The sequence below is a fragment of the Vanacampus margaritifer genome, chromosome 13 (genome assembly GCF_051991255.1).
Source record: "Vanacampus margaritifer isolate UIUO_Vmar chromosome 13, RoL_Vmar_1.0, whole genome shotgun sequence".
Lineage (NCBI taxonomy): Eukaryota > Metazoa > Chordata > Actinopteri > Syngnathiformes > Syngnathidae > Vanacampus > Vanacampus margaritifer.
This window is the reverse complement of record NC_135444.1, coordinates 4,440,309-4,455,772: the sequence shown is the minus strand read 5'-3', so window position 1 is coordinate 4,455,772 and position 15,464 is coordinate 4,440,309. Positions and strand designations below refer to the sequence as shown.

At 38.4% G+C, this 15,464-nt stretch overlaps 2 protein-coding genes across 19 annotated transcripts in view; one reads left to right on the top strand and one right to left on the bottom strand.

The window, feature by feature from the left end:
* Window positions 1-14,249, top strand: part of dock7 (dedicator of cytokinesis 7) — a 60,775-nt gene extending 46,526 nt beyond the window's left edge. For 8 of the 17 annotated variants that reach the window (XM_077583128.1, XM_077583123.1, XM_077583120.1 and 5 more), the window contains 16 exons: window positions 1,873-1,969; window positions 2,457-2,591; window positions 2,706-2,858; window positions 3,085-3,243; window positions 4,087-4,187; window positions 4,281-4,473; window positions 4,542-4,685; window positions 4,785-4,916; window positions 5,877-5,891; window positions 8,828-8,953; window positions 9,089-9,178; window positions 9,253-9,489; window positions 9,574-9,717; window positions 9,822-9,928; window positions 10,937-11,104; window positions 11,571-13,011. In XM_077583128.1, the coding sequence (XP_077439254.1) occupies window positions 1,873-1,969; window positions 2,457-2,591; window positions 2,706-2,858; window positions 3,085-3,243; window positions 4,087-4,187; window positions 4,281-4,473; window positions 4,542-4,685; window positions 4,785-4,916; window positions 5,877-5,891; window positions 8,828-8,953; window positions 9,089-9,178; window positions 9,253-9,489; window positions 9,574-9,717; window positions 9,822-9,928; window positions 10,937-11,104; window positions 11,571-11,634 (2,065 nt within the window). In that variant the 3' untranslated portion in view covers window positions 11,635-13,011. Of the gene's footprint in view, window positions 1-1,872; window positions 1,970-2,456; window positions 2,592-2,705; window positions 2,859-3,084; window positions 3,244-4,086; window positions 4,188-4,280; window positions 4,474-4,541; window positions 4,686-4,784; window positions 4,917-5,876; window positions 5,892-8,818; window positions 8,954-9,088; window positions 9,179-9,252; window positions 9,490-9,573; window positions 9,718-9,821; window positions 9,929-10,936; window positions 11,105-11,570; window positions 13,012-13,227 lie in introns of those variants that run through there. The other 9 variants (XM_077583129.1, XM_077583124.1, XM_077583135.1 and 6 more) reach the window with 3 other exon arrangements.
* A 990-nt stretch (window positions 14,250-15,239) lies between these two features.
* The window catches only part of usp1 (ubiquitin specific peptidase 1), a 7,702-nt gene continuing 7,477 nt past the window's right edge, over window positions 15,240-15,464 (bottom strand). For both annotated transcript variants that reach the window (XM_077583138.1, XM_077583139.1), the window contains exon 9: window positions 15,240-15,464. This exon is cut by the window's right edge and continues 967 nt beyond it. The gene's annotated coding sequence lies outside the window, so the exon portion shown is untranslated.

Below are 15,464 nucleotides of genomic sequence, written 5' to 3'. Positions count from 1 at the left end.
TCCCAAAAAATTATTATTTTCGTTTTGTTCAGCACCTGTGGTCTTCGTTCGATAAAATGTATTTCTGTAGTTTGCAACTTTTCAACTGCTACATTTGAATCCTGTCTTGTTTTCACTTATTTTATGTCACTGTGTGTTCATGTAGGAGTCACAGATCTCTCAGGTATTGTATTTCCCACATTGCTGTGTGCTCTTTTGAGTCGGCTTCTTAAGTTCCTTAAGCAGTGTGTTCACTTGCATGCACAAGTACTGGCAGCTGCCATGGGTATTATTTACAATTAAGTTACCTATATTTTCCAACCATAAAGTTTTAAAACACTCATAAATTCAGTGATTCTTAAGTCATCAATTCATAAATAAGAAAAAAAATGTAATGGAAGTACAGTGGTCCCTTGTTCGCGGTTCACTTATCGCGGATTCACTATATCACAGATTTGTATTTGGGTCCAAAATTCATACATTACGCGTTTTGTCTTGGGTTGTACCTTGCTATTTGTTAGTTTTTTCGGACAATATTACACCCCTCCACACGCCGCACACCAGCACCGCCACTGTATTCTTTATTTATGCTGCTATTTTTCTTAATATATTTATTAAGTTAACAAATGTTTAGAAGGGTGGGAACTGTGTGGTGGCTTTGTTATGGCTCAGTAGAAGCAAAACTCGAACCCCCAAAGAACAAGAAAAAAACACCTACGAAAAGTGAGGGAACACTGTAATAGGTTTTTACTTTGTTCGTGATCCAGTACAAAAATATTGTACACTGTACACTACAGCATTAACTAAAAATGAAGAATTTTACAATAATTTAATTACTGTGAATACTTATGCAGAGAACACTTGGAGTCACATATGGATAAGGATATACTGTATGTATATGCTGTTAGCATCTTACACTTTGTAAGTTGCACATGCTCATGGATGCCTAAGAAACTCAGACACTAGTTTTTGCTTTTTTCCCTCCTTATGTCCCAATAACATTGCCCTTGTTTGGGTTGATGGTGACTGAATCTGGTTGGCTTTTTTAATATGTGTTGCTTATATTTGGCCTGAGGGTTGTGTGTTTTCCTTCCTTCTTACTGAAGCAGAAAAAAGCGAATATATTTAGTCTCCAAAGTAATGTCTATCTTGCTCATCTTGCAGTGTGGAATTGTGGATGCATCCAATTACCCCCCCCCCATCCCCCCAAAACGCATAAACATGATCTTACCTCATTGGAAGTGCCACATTTAGATTGGCTAAATGGGCTGTTAGTGTGGTATCTTTTGAAATATGTTACCAATTTGAATACAGAAATTCTACTTTTGTGCACTCTGGGGTGGTTAACTTCTAAAGCATTAACAAAGAGGTGTATAAATGTGTGATTTTTTTTTTCTTCAACCAATTGGATGTACTGTATAAGCATAATAATGATTTTTGCATTTCACAAAATAATGATTTGGTCTGAAAAGTGTAAAATGTGTTGATGTTTTTCTTCAAATATAGGCATCATGACAGTGCTCAATGCGATTGATCCTGAAATACTTGGTTGATAGTGTTTCAAGTGTTTTTGAAAACATCTGAAGAAATAAATTTTAAGCGACTTGGTCATTCCCAAAGATTTAATTAGTGGTAAAGTTAAAACCACACACAGTATAAGTCCTCTCTCCTTGATTTGATCATTGTAAAAATAACAATGTCCTCTTACGGGCTTGAATTTATTGAAAAATGACCGTTGGACACATAACAGCACATAGAAACATGGAGACAAAAAAATCAATACTGCGCTGCAAAAATTCTCAACCCTTCGATGGTGCAGGTTGGAACCTCCTAAGAAATTTCCTTTGATCTACACTAACACATTGACACTGATTTCTGTATCTATGATTGCAGGACAAGAGCAGAGTTGGAGCATGAAGCACTTATTGATGGTAACCTCGCAACAGAGGCCAACTTGATCATTCTTGATACATTGGAGATCATTGTGCAGGTATGTGAGTCAACATATTATATTTAGCCTGTATTAGAGATTCCACCCAAAAATAAACCTCTATTTCATCTGTGCTACCAAAATTCGGGCATACTAGCATTGATATCTGACGCATTGATAACGTCGGGGTCACCAGTTGTGGAGATGCGGTACATGACGAGATGAGGAGACAAAGGCGAGGCATGTCACTTTTTTTCCAACAACAAAACTGACAAGTCTTCTCATCAGGCACTCATTCAGCCACTGAATTTCAAGTCAGACACTTCCTTTGAACCTAGAAATATGCATAACGACCTCCCCTCCCTGAAGGGTACATGTCCTTGGTATATGTCTTAACCTTGTGGATCACCACAAGAGATCACTTTCATCTGACACTGTCAGGGAGGTATGCTTATTATTTTAGCGTTTGAAAAAGCTTTCATAGTAATTGTGTTGTTCGCACTTCAATAGTAACGGTTGATGTATCTCTATCTCTCTGTTTCTTCAGACCGTATCGGTGACAGAATCCAAAGAGAGTATCCTTGGTGGGGTGCTGAAAGTTTTGCTTCACAGTATGGCCTGTAATCAAAGTGCCCTCTACCTGCAGCACTGTTTTGCTACACAGAGAGCACTAGTGTCAAAGGTGTAACACCTTATTTTATCATTTATACATCATTTGTGTATGAGCACACTTTGTACTATTTTTGTGTCCTTCCATTTAGTCAATGTGGCTATACTGTACATCTTCCTCTTTTAGTTCCCTGAATTGCTGTTTGAAGAGGAGACGGAGCAGTGTGCTGACTTGTGCTTACGGCTGCTAAGGAGCTGCAGTAGCAGTATAAGTACCATCAGGGCCCATGCCAGCGCCTCCCTCTACCTTCTCATGAGGCAGAACTTTGAGATTGGCAACGTAAGTACATTTTTTCTAAGAGAGCAAGTCATGGGTCGCTAATACAAAGTAGTTGCTAATAATCAAGTAATGGCTCAATAGCAACGTGCTTTTGAACCATTACTTGACGGATAGAAACAGTATCTTTGATGTTGAGTTGATTATTGATAGGCCTTTAAGATGCTTAGTGTCTGATATCAGACAGTTGTCTTGACAAAACTTTCTTTCCCCTGTGTTCCTCTTGTAGAATTTTGCTAGGGTGAAGATGCAGGTGACTATGTCTCTCTCGTCATTGGTGGGAACATCCCAGAATTTTAACGAGGAGTTCCTGCGTCGCTCTCTGAAGACCATCCTTACTTATGCAGAGGAAGACATCGAGCTTCGGGAAACAACTTTTCCGGACCAGGTACTAATTATAATGTCCAAATGATTTGCTCATTTGCTCCCCAAAACATATAAATATGTTCTATTTTAAATATTACCATGCTCCCAAAGACATACAGTATTTATGTTGTCGTTTTTTTAAACGTTTTTTATGCTAGAGCATACAAAGGCTTTGATGCAGTCTCTGAACTGAAGAGAATGGTTGAAGTAATGATAGTTATTACAAAAACGGCCAGCAGGTGTCAGCAGAGTATAAGAGATCAACCAGGGCCATGTTGTAAAAAGCTCTTTCCCCACAGTTTTAAACAGATTTGTGAATAATGATGACATTTAGCTATATCCTAATGCTAATTGCTGCAAAACGAAAACCGATATTGGTTTTCGTTTTGCAGCAATTAGTATTAGGATATAAAAGAAGAAAGAAGAGACTCTAATCTTTCTTTTGGTAAATTCCATGTTTTTACAGTAATAAAACACAATATTCTGTGGCCCTTGCAAAATCTGTCAAAATCCACTAAAACAGCCGGGAGCGAAAGGGGTTGCTTCAGTGAAAATGGCTGGGAGTGAATGAGTTAAGAACTCAACAATTGAATATAAAGCCCTTTAAAACAACCATCTCTGCATACTAGGTGCATGGAGTACAATTCGATCATGCAATAAAGACAGGTTAAACAAAAAAAATAAACTTGATTATTTTAGAAGCAATTCCTGGAGATTGCATTTGAATGCGGTAATGCTGACTGAAAAAATATAGAAACAAAATTATATTATTTATATTTGTATTTGTGCTCCGCTAAACCTGGTAGAATGTTAGGAAGTAAATATGCACAGGTTTGAATGTCCTCTTTCTTTCTTTTTTTTCCAGGTACAAGACCTGGTTTTTAACTTGCACATGATCCTGTCTGACACAGTCAAGATGAAGGAACACCAGGAAGACCCTGAGATGCTAATTGATCTTATGTACAGGTAATGTACACATTCAGGACAGTCTTTTCAATCATCGTGTATCCCTCCTCTCTCCTCACCAGTCTTGTAATGACTATGCATCCATATCGGCAGGATTGCAAAAGGTTACCAGACGTCACCAGACTTGCGGCTTACTTGGCTCCAGAATATGGCTGGAAAACACTCAGAGAGGAACAACCATGCTGAAGCTGCTCAGTGTTTAGTGCACAGTGCTGCCTTAGTAGCGGAATATCTGAGCATGTTAGAGGACCGCAAGTATTTACCTGTGGGCTGTGTGACCTTCCAGGTTAGGACCTTCTGGCAACATTTTTGCATGCTAAATGCACATTCATTTATGTGGGTTTTTGCCTGTAGAATATTTCATCCAACGTGTTGGAGGAATCTGCCGTTTCCGATGATGTGGTGTCACCGGATGAGGAAGGCATCTGCTCGGGAAAATACTTTACTGAGCCGGGTCTTGTTGGACTCTTGGAGCAAGCTGCTTCATCATTCTCTTTGGTGTGAATGCTAGTTAACATACAAGTGGCCATGTTCTGAATTGAATTGATATCTTTTTTTGTGTGAACATTCTTAGTATATTTCTGTTTTTCCTTTTAGGCTGGCATGTACGAGGCTGTGAATGAAGTTTACAAGGTACTGATCCCAGTCCATGAAGCCAACCGAGATGCAAAAAAGTTAGCTACCATTCATGGTAAACTACAGGAAGCCTTTGGCAAAATTGTCCATCAGGTAATATGTGTTATATTGTACTGTCAACCAATTATTCTACTGCATACCCATTTAATATGAGACTGCTCTTTGTTTTATGCACACAGAGGTACACTTTTTTTTAGAATGAGTCTGTGCTCATATTTAAATTAACAAGTTGTATACAGATTTTATCCTGACAGAATTCATGAAATAAAAAAAAATAGTTGGGGCTCAACACATATGCTATATTATTATTATTTATACAGCTTTGCATGTTTGTTGCTTTTGTTGTTTTGTTTTTGTTATTATTTTTTTCTCTAGACCCAACGCTCTTATATTCAGAGGTACTGTTGTAAAGATAGATGTTTATTCATTTCCTCTGGCGGCAGTCAATGATGTAACCACATTATACCGTTAGGAATTTCTAAATGCGCCCTCCAGGGGATCGCCCTGCAGCCTTGTCTGGCAAAAAAAGTATCCACAATGCAATTCCTACTGCCCGGTTCATATGATGGTGTATTTTGAACTTGTCTTGAATGCTTGATACAAAAAATAGGAAGTACAAAAACTGTGGTCGACTAGAAACAGCTATGCTGGGTCATACCTCTGTGTCTTGTGGGATCAGGTAGCAAAAAATAATTAAGAAGCACTTGGTTACGCCGAAAGGTGTTCCTGATATTTTTCTCTCCCTATTTAGGCGAATACCTTGTCTCAGTTGGACGGTTTCCAATATATTATATTATGAGTATTAAGGGATTTTTTATTGCATGAGTAATTTATTATGCTTCAATCACCAGTTTTCAAGTGTTACTTTTGGAAAAACCACGCATGAATTATTTTGTGTTGGGGAAACAAAGTTTGCAAAAAAAATGTCTGGGCATTAATCAGTGCCGAGTGCCCTTTTGTTGCTGTAACATCACTGAACGCGTGAGTGTTACTGTGCACAGGAGTTTTAAGTGTGATGTTGTTCACATGTCCTGTGTTCTCTTTTACACACAGAGTACTGGCTGGGAGGTAGGTGGTTAAATAGATCCTGCTTGGCCCTGCTCGTCTTTTGTTGACATACTTTTTATTTATTTTTACATTTTTATTTGTATTCACACTCATTCCGTTTGCTAGCCGCAGGCTTTCTGTTTCTCGCTTTGCTTTTCACATACAGTCCGTCTAGTCCATTAACATCTGCAGACAGCATCGACTATCTGCCGCCATCATGGACACCTGCTGCACTGGCAGCAAAAACCTTGTTTTCCACTCACCTCTCCCTTCTTGTTATGTGAGGGGAGCCTTTTTAATTTTTTTAACGTCACGCCGTTAACCGGCTGTGTGCATGGAAGCCACAGTGTTTGACACTAAAAGTCTTTGAATGCATCACATGCACATTCTCCTCGTATTCATCTTCTGTCCATCTGAGGTGTTGGCCAGAACACAAACACATTGGCTGACAACTCCCACAGTCGTAGCACCTCTTGTCTTTACTGCCAGGGCTCGATTTCAGTCCATTGTCTTTATGTCATCCTCCCTGGTTTAACCACCATGTGTTCCAATCATAATTGACTAAGACTTTTAATGATGCAAACTGGATGAAGTTTGAGACCATCAAATGTCTCACATTTGCTTAAAACGCTTGCTAATCCCTTGTGAATTTTTGTTATTCTTACACCCTTTTCATTAGTTTAAACTAAATCGACCCCTGTTGATTCTGATTTGGTTTTAAAACCATTCATTACTTTCTTTAGTTACCAGTATTAACATTTCCTGGTTTGTTGCATGGACAGAGCACTTGTTCCTTCAAGGAACTGCATTCACAGTGCATGATATTTTTGGGAGATTGTGGAGCTTTATTTTCAATTTTTTCTTTATATCCATCTACCTTTGCATGATTTATTTTGATCCTCCACAATCTGTTCGTGTTCTTGAAAAAACATTTTGTTTTTGGTGCAACTGTCAACGTCAGTGTTAGTTTGTGTTGTTTTTAAACATTTTGAAGGAAGTTAATTCTGATTAAAATTTGTTCTGTTTTCTCCTTTTTGATTTTCCTGGTTCCCGACCCCTCCTTCCCACTTAACTTAATTGTTTCTTGTGGTAAGTTTCTTTGTTTTCGGGGCTTCTCACATTTCATTTAATTATTAGCAGATGACATAGCACTCTGGAATGGATGTACAGTAGTTTATGATTTAGTAAATCACATTTACTATTATTTATTAACAGCCTGCATCTGCTTCTTATGTTGCATATATGTATTTATTTATTTATTCTATTTCAAATCGGTTGGTGCTGCGTTATGGTACCTTTTATCATGCATACACTTATCTGCATTTATGACATGTTTTAGCAAGAACTTGTGATGGTTGATATTGACTTCAATAAATGAAACACAAAAGATATTTCCTAAATCTATTTTGTTAATGAAATATGTTATTGGTTGATGTACAGTACATGTCAAAAGTTTGGACACATATATACATCATTCTAATGCGTTTGCTTTATTCTCACTATTTACATCTTAGATTCTCACTGAAGGCATCAAAACTAAGAATGAACACATTTGGAGTTATGTACTTTAAAAAAAGAAAGAAAGGTGAAATAACCAAAACATGTTTTATATTCTAGTTTCTTCGAAATAGAAAATGAGCTTGAAGCTCATCGAGGGAATGCCAAGAGTGTGCAAAAAAAAAAATCATCAGGGCAGAAAATGACTATTTTGAAGAAACTATAAAATAAAACATGTTTTCAATGATTTCACCTTTTTTTTTTTTGTACATAACTTCACGTGTTCATTCATAGTTTTGATGCCTTCAGGGGGGATTTGTTACATACCGGTACGAATTGATGTTGGGTACGCAGGTAGCACACATGGAGGAGGGAAGTGGCGGAAAAAGGGGCACACTAGAACCAAATGGATGGACTTGAGAGGGGCAACAACCCATGGGCAGGGCAACGACCCAAGGGCAGGGCAACATACTCAAAGATGCTAACACACACGACACTTTACCTCACGACTAAATGGAGCTGACGCTCCCGAATGTCAGGCCACTTGACCCACCACTGTCTGACCATCAGCCTTAACTGTGGCCACTAATGACCACAGCTGGTTATGCACCTGAAGCTAATATGGCAATCAGGGCTCCTCCCTTACCCTGATTGGTGTTCCGAGTTAGGGACAAGGGCCACCAATCAGGGAGGAGCGCTCACACACAGCCCACACCCAACACAAACAAAAAAAACGGCCATGAACATCGTGGACCGTAACAAGTGAGAATCTACAATGTAAATAATCATGAAAATAAAGAAAATGCACTGCATGAGAAGGTGTGATGAGCTGTGGTTACTTTTAACATGACAGTATAGTTTGGTTCCAAAGCTTTCCAAGACTGTACGTTGTAATCCATGAGAAAACACTCAATGTAAATTGTAACAAGTCGTGAATTAAAATGTAACTTTAAATCTTGTGAAACTAGTTATTTAACTCAGAGAAATGTAGTCTGTTGTTGTGAAGCATGCCTGGTTCTTGCGATAGCTTCAACAAAGTTCAGATAAGCAGTTGTTGATTTGTGTTTCTCATTTGTTTCAGTGGGTTTATACTTGTCATATGGTTTCTATAACAGTTATTAGGTTATAAGTAGGTGTTTATTAAATGTTGCCATCCCAGATGGATCATATTCCCATCCCCTTTTGGATCAGGAAACATGGAGTCACAATTAAAATTGTATTTTTCGATAGAATTAAGTCACACCAATGTAACTTTGTTGTAGTTTCCCTTATTGGCCAACATCGTGATTAATTTAATTTTGATTTTGTCTAATGGGATGCAGACAGTCACAGTTGACTCCTTGGAGTACTAGTTACTACTTTTTCTGATTGTTGTGGATCAACAGAAATATTTAGTGATTTTTCTTTTTTTCTTTTATGTAGCACTTACACATATTTTCTCTCATCTACAGGATGGGAAGAGGATGTTTGGAACGTACTTCAGAGTTGGATTCTATGGTTCTAAATTTGGCGACTTGGATGAGCAGGAGTTTGTGTACAAAGAGCCAGCCATCACCAAGCTGGCGGAAATCTCTCACAGGCTGGAGGTTAGTTTATGACACGGGTGGCACGGCGGTCCTTATGGTCAAAATGCACACATACTGTCTCCTTTAATAAATCAAATAAATAAAGGTTGAAGTTTTCCACTAACGATTCAAGCTGTTCTTTTTGTTTGTTTTCAGGGTTTTTATGGGGAGCAGTTTGGGGAAGATCAAGTGGAAGTGATTAAAGACTCCAACCCAGTAGACAAGTGCAAGCTTGACCAAAATAAGGTTGGCGTTAGACACTCAGCTTATTCATCAGGGCAGTGAAATGCAAAACTAACCTGTCCATTTTTTTTTGTTAGGCCTTCATCCAGATCACATACGTGGAGCCCTACTTCGACACGTATGAGATGAAGGACCGCATCACCTATTTTGACAAGAACTACAATTTGCGTCGTTTCGTCTACTGTACCCCCTTTACGCTGGATGGACGGGCCCACGGGGACCTGCATGAGCAGTTCAAACGCAAGACCATCCTGACCACCTCCAACGCCTTTCCTTACATCAAGACACGCATCAACATTGTCCACAAAGAGGAGGTAAATCAGACAAGATGGGTTCGCTCAGTCTCACTGTGTGTCCTGTGTTATGAACAATGTTGTCTCTTAATGTCCCCTTTTCAGATTATTTCCACTCCCATTGAAGTGGCCATTGAGGACATGCAGAAGAAGACGCAAGAACTTGCCTTTGCTACCCACCAGGACCCATCTGATGCCAAGATGTTGCAGATGGTCTTGCAGGGGTCAGTGGGCACCACTGTCAACCAGGTGAACTTTTAACGCATTTCAAAAGATATTTGGTCAAATGAGTTTCAAAAGGGCAACGACTCCTTAAACATTTGAAATAAGTTCCATATGTGTGCGTTGTTCAGGGTCCTTTGGAGGTTGCCCAGGTGTTCCTGTCTGAAATCCCTGGTGACCCAAAGCTGTACAGACACCACAATAAGCTACGTCTCTGCTTCAAGGACTTCACAAAGAGGTTGGCATTTGTCAAAGTTGATTAAACTGTCCTATAAAAACATGCCCTTTGCCTGGAATTACATTGCAGGTCCAAGTGCCCTATTGCATTTTAAAGCCAAAATATACTGCCTTGTGAAAGTATTAGCCCTCCTTGAACTTTTTGACCTTTTGCCACATTTCAGGCTTCAAACTTAGATATAATTTATTTTTTTTTAAATTGTGAAGAATAAACACAAAGTAGGACACAATCGTGAAGTGGAACAAAATGTATACAATATATTATACGATATATTTATATACAGTATATATATATATATATATATATATATATATATATATATATATATATGATGATGATGATGATAATAATAAGAGTCCACCTATGTGTAATGTAGTCTCAGTATAAATGCACATGATCCATCTGTGATGGTCTCAGAGGTCAGTTAAAAGAATAAAAAAATATACAAGTTTAACCTTGTCACACAATAACACAAGATAAAATAATCCTTTATTGATTTATTTTTATTTTTATTTTTTATGTTGCAGTATCACAGGGCCAGCATGTAAATATAGATTAAAAAAAGAAAATACATGCAATTAAAATATGGGATGAAGAACAATTTAATGGAATATTTCCAGATCTGCACCAAAATGTAATGGTTTTTCATAGGCTCAGTGTAAAAATGAAATTGGAATGTCAATTGGTTTTGATGACCAGAATTAACTATTGCCTGATCAACAAGAGAAATCGCTGCTGTTCTGGCTCATTTGCCTGACTTTCGTGCAGTCTGTGTGAGTTCAGTTCCCACTCACTAATTGTGTGAGTGTGAGAGGTTGTCTGTCTGGCGACCAATCCAGAGTGCTGTCATCTCTCTGTGATGCTGAACAGGGCAAACTATATCAAAAATACACGGATGAAATGATCAACAAAATCATTACATAGCCTCTGCCTGGTCTCAAGCAGCCTTTGGTTTAACAACATACGGTTATGGCAATTAATTGACATTTGGGCTAATCTTTCCCCCAGGTGTGAAGACGCCCTGCGTAAGAACAAGAGTTTGATCGGTCCTGACCAGAAAGAGTATCAGAGGGAGCTGGAGAGGAACTATCACCGCCTGAAGGAGGCGCTGCAACCGCTCATCAACAGGAAGATTCCTCAGCTTTACAAACCTGTGCTACAGGTCAACTCACACAGGTACTGATGTTCTTCTCTATAAATGTTCAGGTTTCTGAAATATTCAGGATAACCCGTTTACATGCATGAGTCGAAAGGGTTACTCCTGTATACATGCTCATTGTGTTCAGTTGGAGATTCCTTGCGAATAGAAGTGAAAAGGCAGAAGAATTGAGCATGCACAGCAGGCAAACCAATGCCCCGTTCTATCGAGGTACCTCAAGATAAAATACGAATTCGACTCAGTTAGAAAAGGGTTAACCCCAGGAGTCTTGTTCGAGTTTCGAAAAACATAAATAAAAGTATATTTGGGTTTTTGCGCGTTTACATGCTTTTAAAAAAAGATTTTTGACTGCATGTAAATGTACTCGGTACATTAACTTGATGAGTTTAGTCTGATTCCTGGCCAATTTCGTAACTTAGTTTTCTCAAATATCTAATCAGTATTCCCCATTTGAATGAATTCAATTTCCTGAAACTGTTACAGCCTCCACTCCACTTCCACTTTGAGTGGAGAACTTCAAGTATCTTGGGGTCTTGTTCATGAGTGAGGGCAAGATGGAGCGGGAAATCAACAGGCGGATCGCTGCAGCGTCTGCAGTGATGCGGACTCTGTATTGGTCTGTGGTGGTGAAGAAGGAGATGAGACAAAAGGAGAAGCTCTCGATTTACCGGTCGATCTACGTTCCTACCCTAACCTATGGTCACGAGCTGTGAGTTGTGACCGAAAGAACAAGATCCTGGATATAAGCGGCCAAAATTTGTTTCCTCCGTAGGGTGTCCGGGTTCTCCTTTAGAGATAGGGTGAGGAGCTCGGTCATCCGAGAGGGACTCGGGGTCGAGCCGCTGCTCCTCCGTATTGAGAGGAGCCAGTTGAGGTGGCTCGAGCATCTGGTTCGGATGCCTCCTGGGAGTCTCCCTGGTGAGGCGTTCCTGGCATGTCCCACCGGCGGGACGACCCAGGACACGCTGGAGAGACTATGTCTCTCGGCTGGCCTGGGAATGCTTTGGGATCCCGCCGGAGGAGCTGGTTGAAGTGGCTGTGAAGTCTGGGCTTCCCTCATAAAGCTGCTGCCCCCGTGACCCGACCCTGGATATATAGTTCAGGGTGTACCCCGCCTACTGCCCGAAGCCAGCTGGGATAGGCTCCAGCGCCCCCCGCGACCCTTGTGAGGACAAGCAGTTAAGAAAATGGATGGATATATATATATTTATATATATGTATTTTTTTTTTAATAATATTTTATATTGGTCCGCCGTGTAGCTCGGGAATTCTGGTTGGGGTTATGTTCCAAAAAACGGGAATCCATAGTTATCTTTATTTTTACATTTATTGTATGTTTTAACCCCTTCGTACCCATAGATGATTGCAGTGAACATGACACATTTGCATGTCTAAACCAATAAAACGCATAATTTGGATGATGTCAACACTTCTGGTGCATGATTGGATCCTAGCTAACCAATCACAATCACAAGTTGATTTGTATGATGTTGATGTTAAAAATGTTGCATATAAGCTTGGTAAGTTTACATGTTACAGCCATATTATCCTGGCGTCCACTATAATAAATGAAAACCTGAGATAACCCTCCCCCCCAAAAAAATTTAATGTGGGAAAAAGTCTGAATCTTGGGGGGAGCATGCAGAATTGCATGCTAGAACATCCACAAAAGGTGGTCAACAATTGTGCACCTTCAAATGGGGCATGATCTCGTGATTGACATCATCAACATGGCCAGTCAGTCTGTGCAACCTTTTGTCCTTGTTTCATTTTGTATTTTTTTTTTTTTAATTTTTGTCCCGTTGAACTGCTGAAAACAAATTTTGCTCTTATACACACACACAGAATTGAAAGTTGGGATGCTCGTAAGTAAAGGTACCACTGTATGTTTAAAGATTAATAAAATAAAATCTTGACAAATCTATTTGAAATGAGTAAATCCATTATTTTAGGGAGTCTTCCTAATATTCATTTCACATATGCCAATAAAACTAACAATATGAAGAAAAAGCTGCATGTGACCAAATCACTTTGCCCTCCCTCACTGTGTCTCATTGACTTCACCAACGCACCACAGCATTTATGACCTTTTTTGTTGTTGTTTCTGAAAATATCAACTTGTCCTCCCTCTCATTTCCAGAGATTCTTTCAGCAGATTGAGTCTTCGCAAAATTGACATTTGAAGATGGCGAGAGTACAAACACACAAAGCGACACCAGAAGATGCAATATTAATTTATTCTTGAGTGTAAATAGCAGTGTGTTCAGAATGGGTCACAGTGTTTGTTACTGAAAAAGGCTTCAAGTGTTCCAACTTGGTACGTCATTCCAGTGTCTTAACATGTTTACACAACTCAGTCAGCAGGATGAACAAGTGGATTGGATTTTAAAGAGACACCTTGACCTCTTCCATTTGGGGAACACTTTCTCTAGAGGCTGCGTTGGTATAATGTAAGCCTTTTCTCGAGAGGTACGAGAAACTCGGCTCGCTGTGAACTCGCAAGCAATCGGTACCAGGAATGTTCACATCCCGTTATTGGTTCCAAAAAGTGCCAAAAAACTTTTTACGCCAAATTCAACTAAAACATTTCTAACGTCAAGGTGTCTTTTTAATCATGTGTTTAAAAAAAAAAAATCTGTATTTAATTGTGTGCACTTTTTTTGTTTTTGTTTCTGGTGTAGCAATTCACAACTTGAAAGATAAGGTTATGTGGGAGAGCTGGTGGGAAAAAAACATGACATTTGAAAGAAAAAAATACAAAGTTATCATATTGCTTTATCACATTTTTGTTAAAACAACGTTTTAAAGTTAGGTACTGAATATGTATAATTTTATGTAGTTTTGTTAATTTTAAATATTTTACTAAATAAATATTTTAATGTTCAGGTCTATGCTTGTAATCAATTTGTGCTTCTGATTAAGAATGTAGATGAGTAAGTCATTGCTGTATTTTGATTGTGTGTATGTATGTATGTATGTACATTGCCTTGCAAAAATATTACCCCCCCCCTTAACTTTTTTTTACCTTTAACAAAGATGTAAAATATTTTTTTTGTGAAGAATCAACATCAAGTGGGACTCAATAGTCAAGTAGAAAGGAATTTGATATTTTATTTTTTACAAATAACTAAAAATTACAGTAAATTTGTTCACCCCCTTTTCTCTCAGTGCAGTCAATAGTTTTTTTTGTTTCAGAAATTATCTGATGATTTCGGAATGTGGCAATGTTGACCCAAATGACTGATGATGCCACCTGTGTGTAATCTAAACTCATTGTAAATGCAACTGCTCTGTAATGGTTTCAGAGTCATATATATTGGGGAGCAAAAAGCATCATGAAGGAGAACTTTAAATCAGGATTAGAATCTAAAAAGATTTTACAAGCATTAAAGCACGACCACTGCAAACTTAAGACCTGCCCTTCGTCCCTCTGAACTTTCAGCCCAAGGAGTGCACTGATAAGAGATGCCGCCAAAAGGACCACAGCTACTGTAATATGGGGGAATCTGTCCAAAGGACAACTATGAGTGTGTGTATATTAGTGCTGTCAAAGTTAAAGCATTAATTAATTAATCACAAAAAATTAGCGCATTAATTAATCACAAAAAATTAGCGCATTAATCATGTATTAACGCAGATTAATCACACTATTAATTTGGACCCCAGATGATCCTTTAGCTGACAGCGGATGGTTATGATAAAAGTAGCACTGGTTTTGTTTGAGCAATAAATATAACTAAATGCAATAAAGCATTTAATGAATGTTTGTATATGACTTTCAAAATATTTGTTCATGTCTAACTATTAGGGTCATCCCCCCATTTTAGATTATGCAAGTCATTAACCGATTAGAAAAAGAGGAGCGTGTGCAGTGGATCAAAAAATGTTTAAGACGTCCTCATAACATTAAATGTAAAAACAATTTTACATAACAGGTGCTCTTTAAATTTGGCGGGCAAAGAATGTTGATGAAAAAGCCTTTAAATTAAGTGATTAATCAAAATTCGAAAATGTGAATAATCTGATTAAAAAAATTAATCGCTAGACAGGTTTAGTGTGTATACTATCAAAGTGGAAATTTGATTTCATGACCGACTTATACTGGTCCACTTCAGATCTGTACAGATTAATTTGAAAACCAACACCTTCAGATGTGATCGTTCAAATTTATTTTAGAACCGGTTATTCACATTTGTGCAAAAACATTAATTCACAACTTGGTTTATTTTGATAACGAAAACAAAACAGCTTTGAGAACCAGATTCCCTGTAACTACAACAGAGTGGCTTGCTATTGCTTTATGAATGGGTATGTGCCTGAAAATTGAACAGAACACTTGGATTGTAGAAATAAGTACAACACTTTAATGTAGCCCCC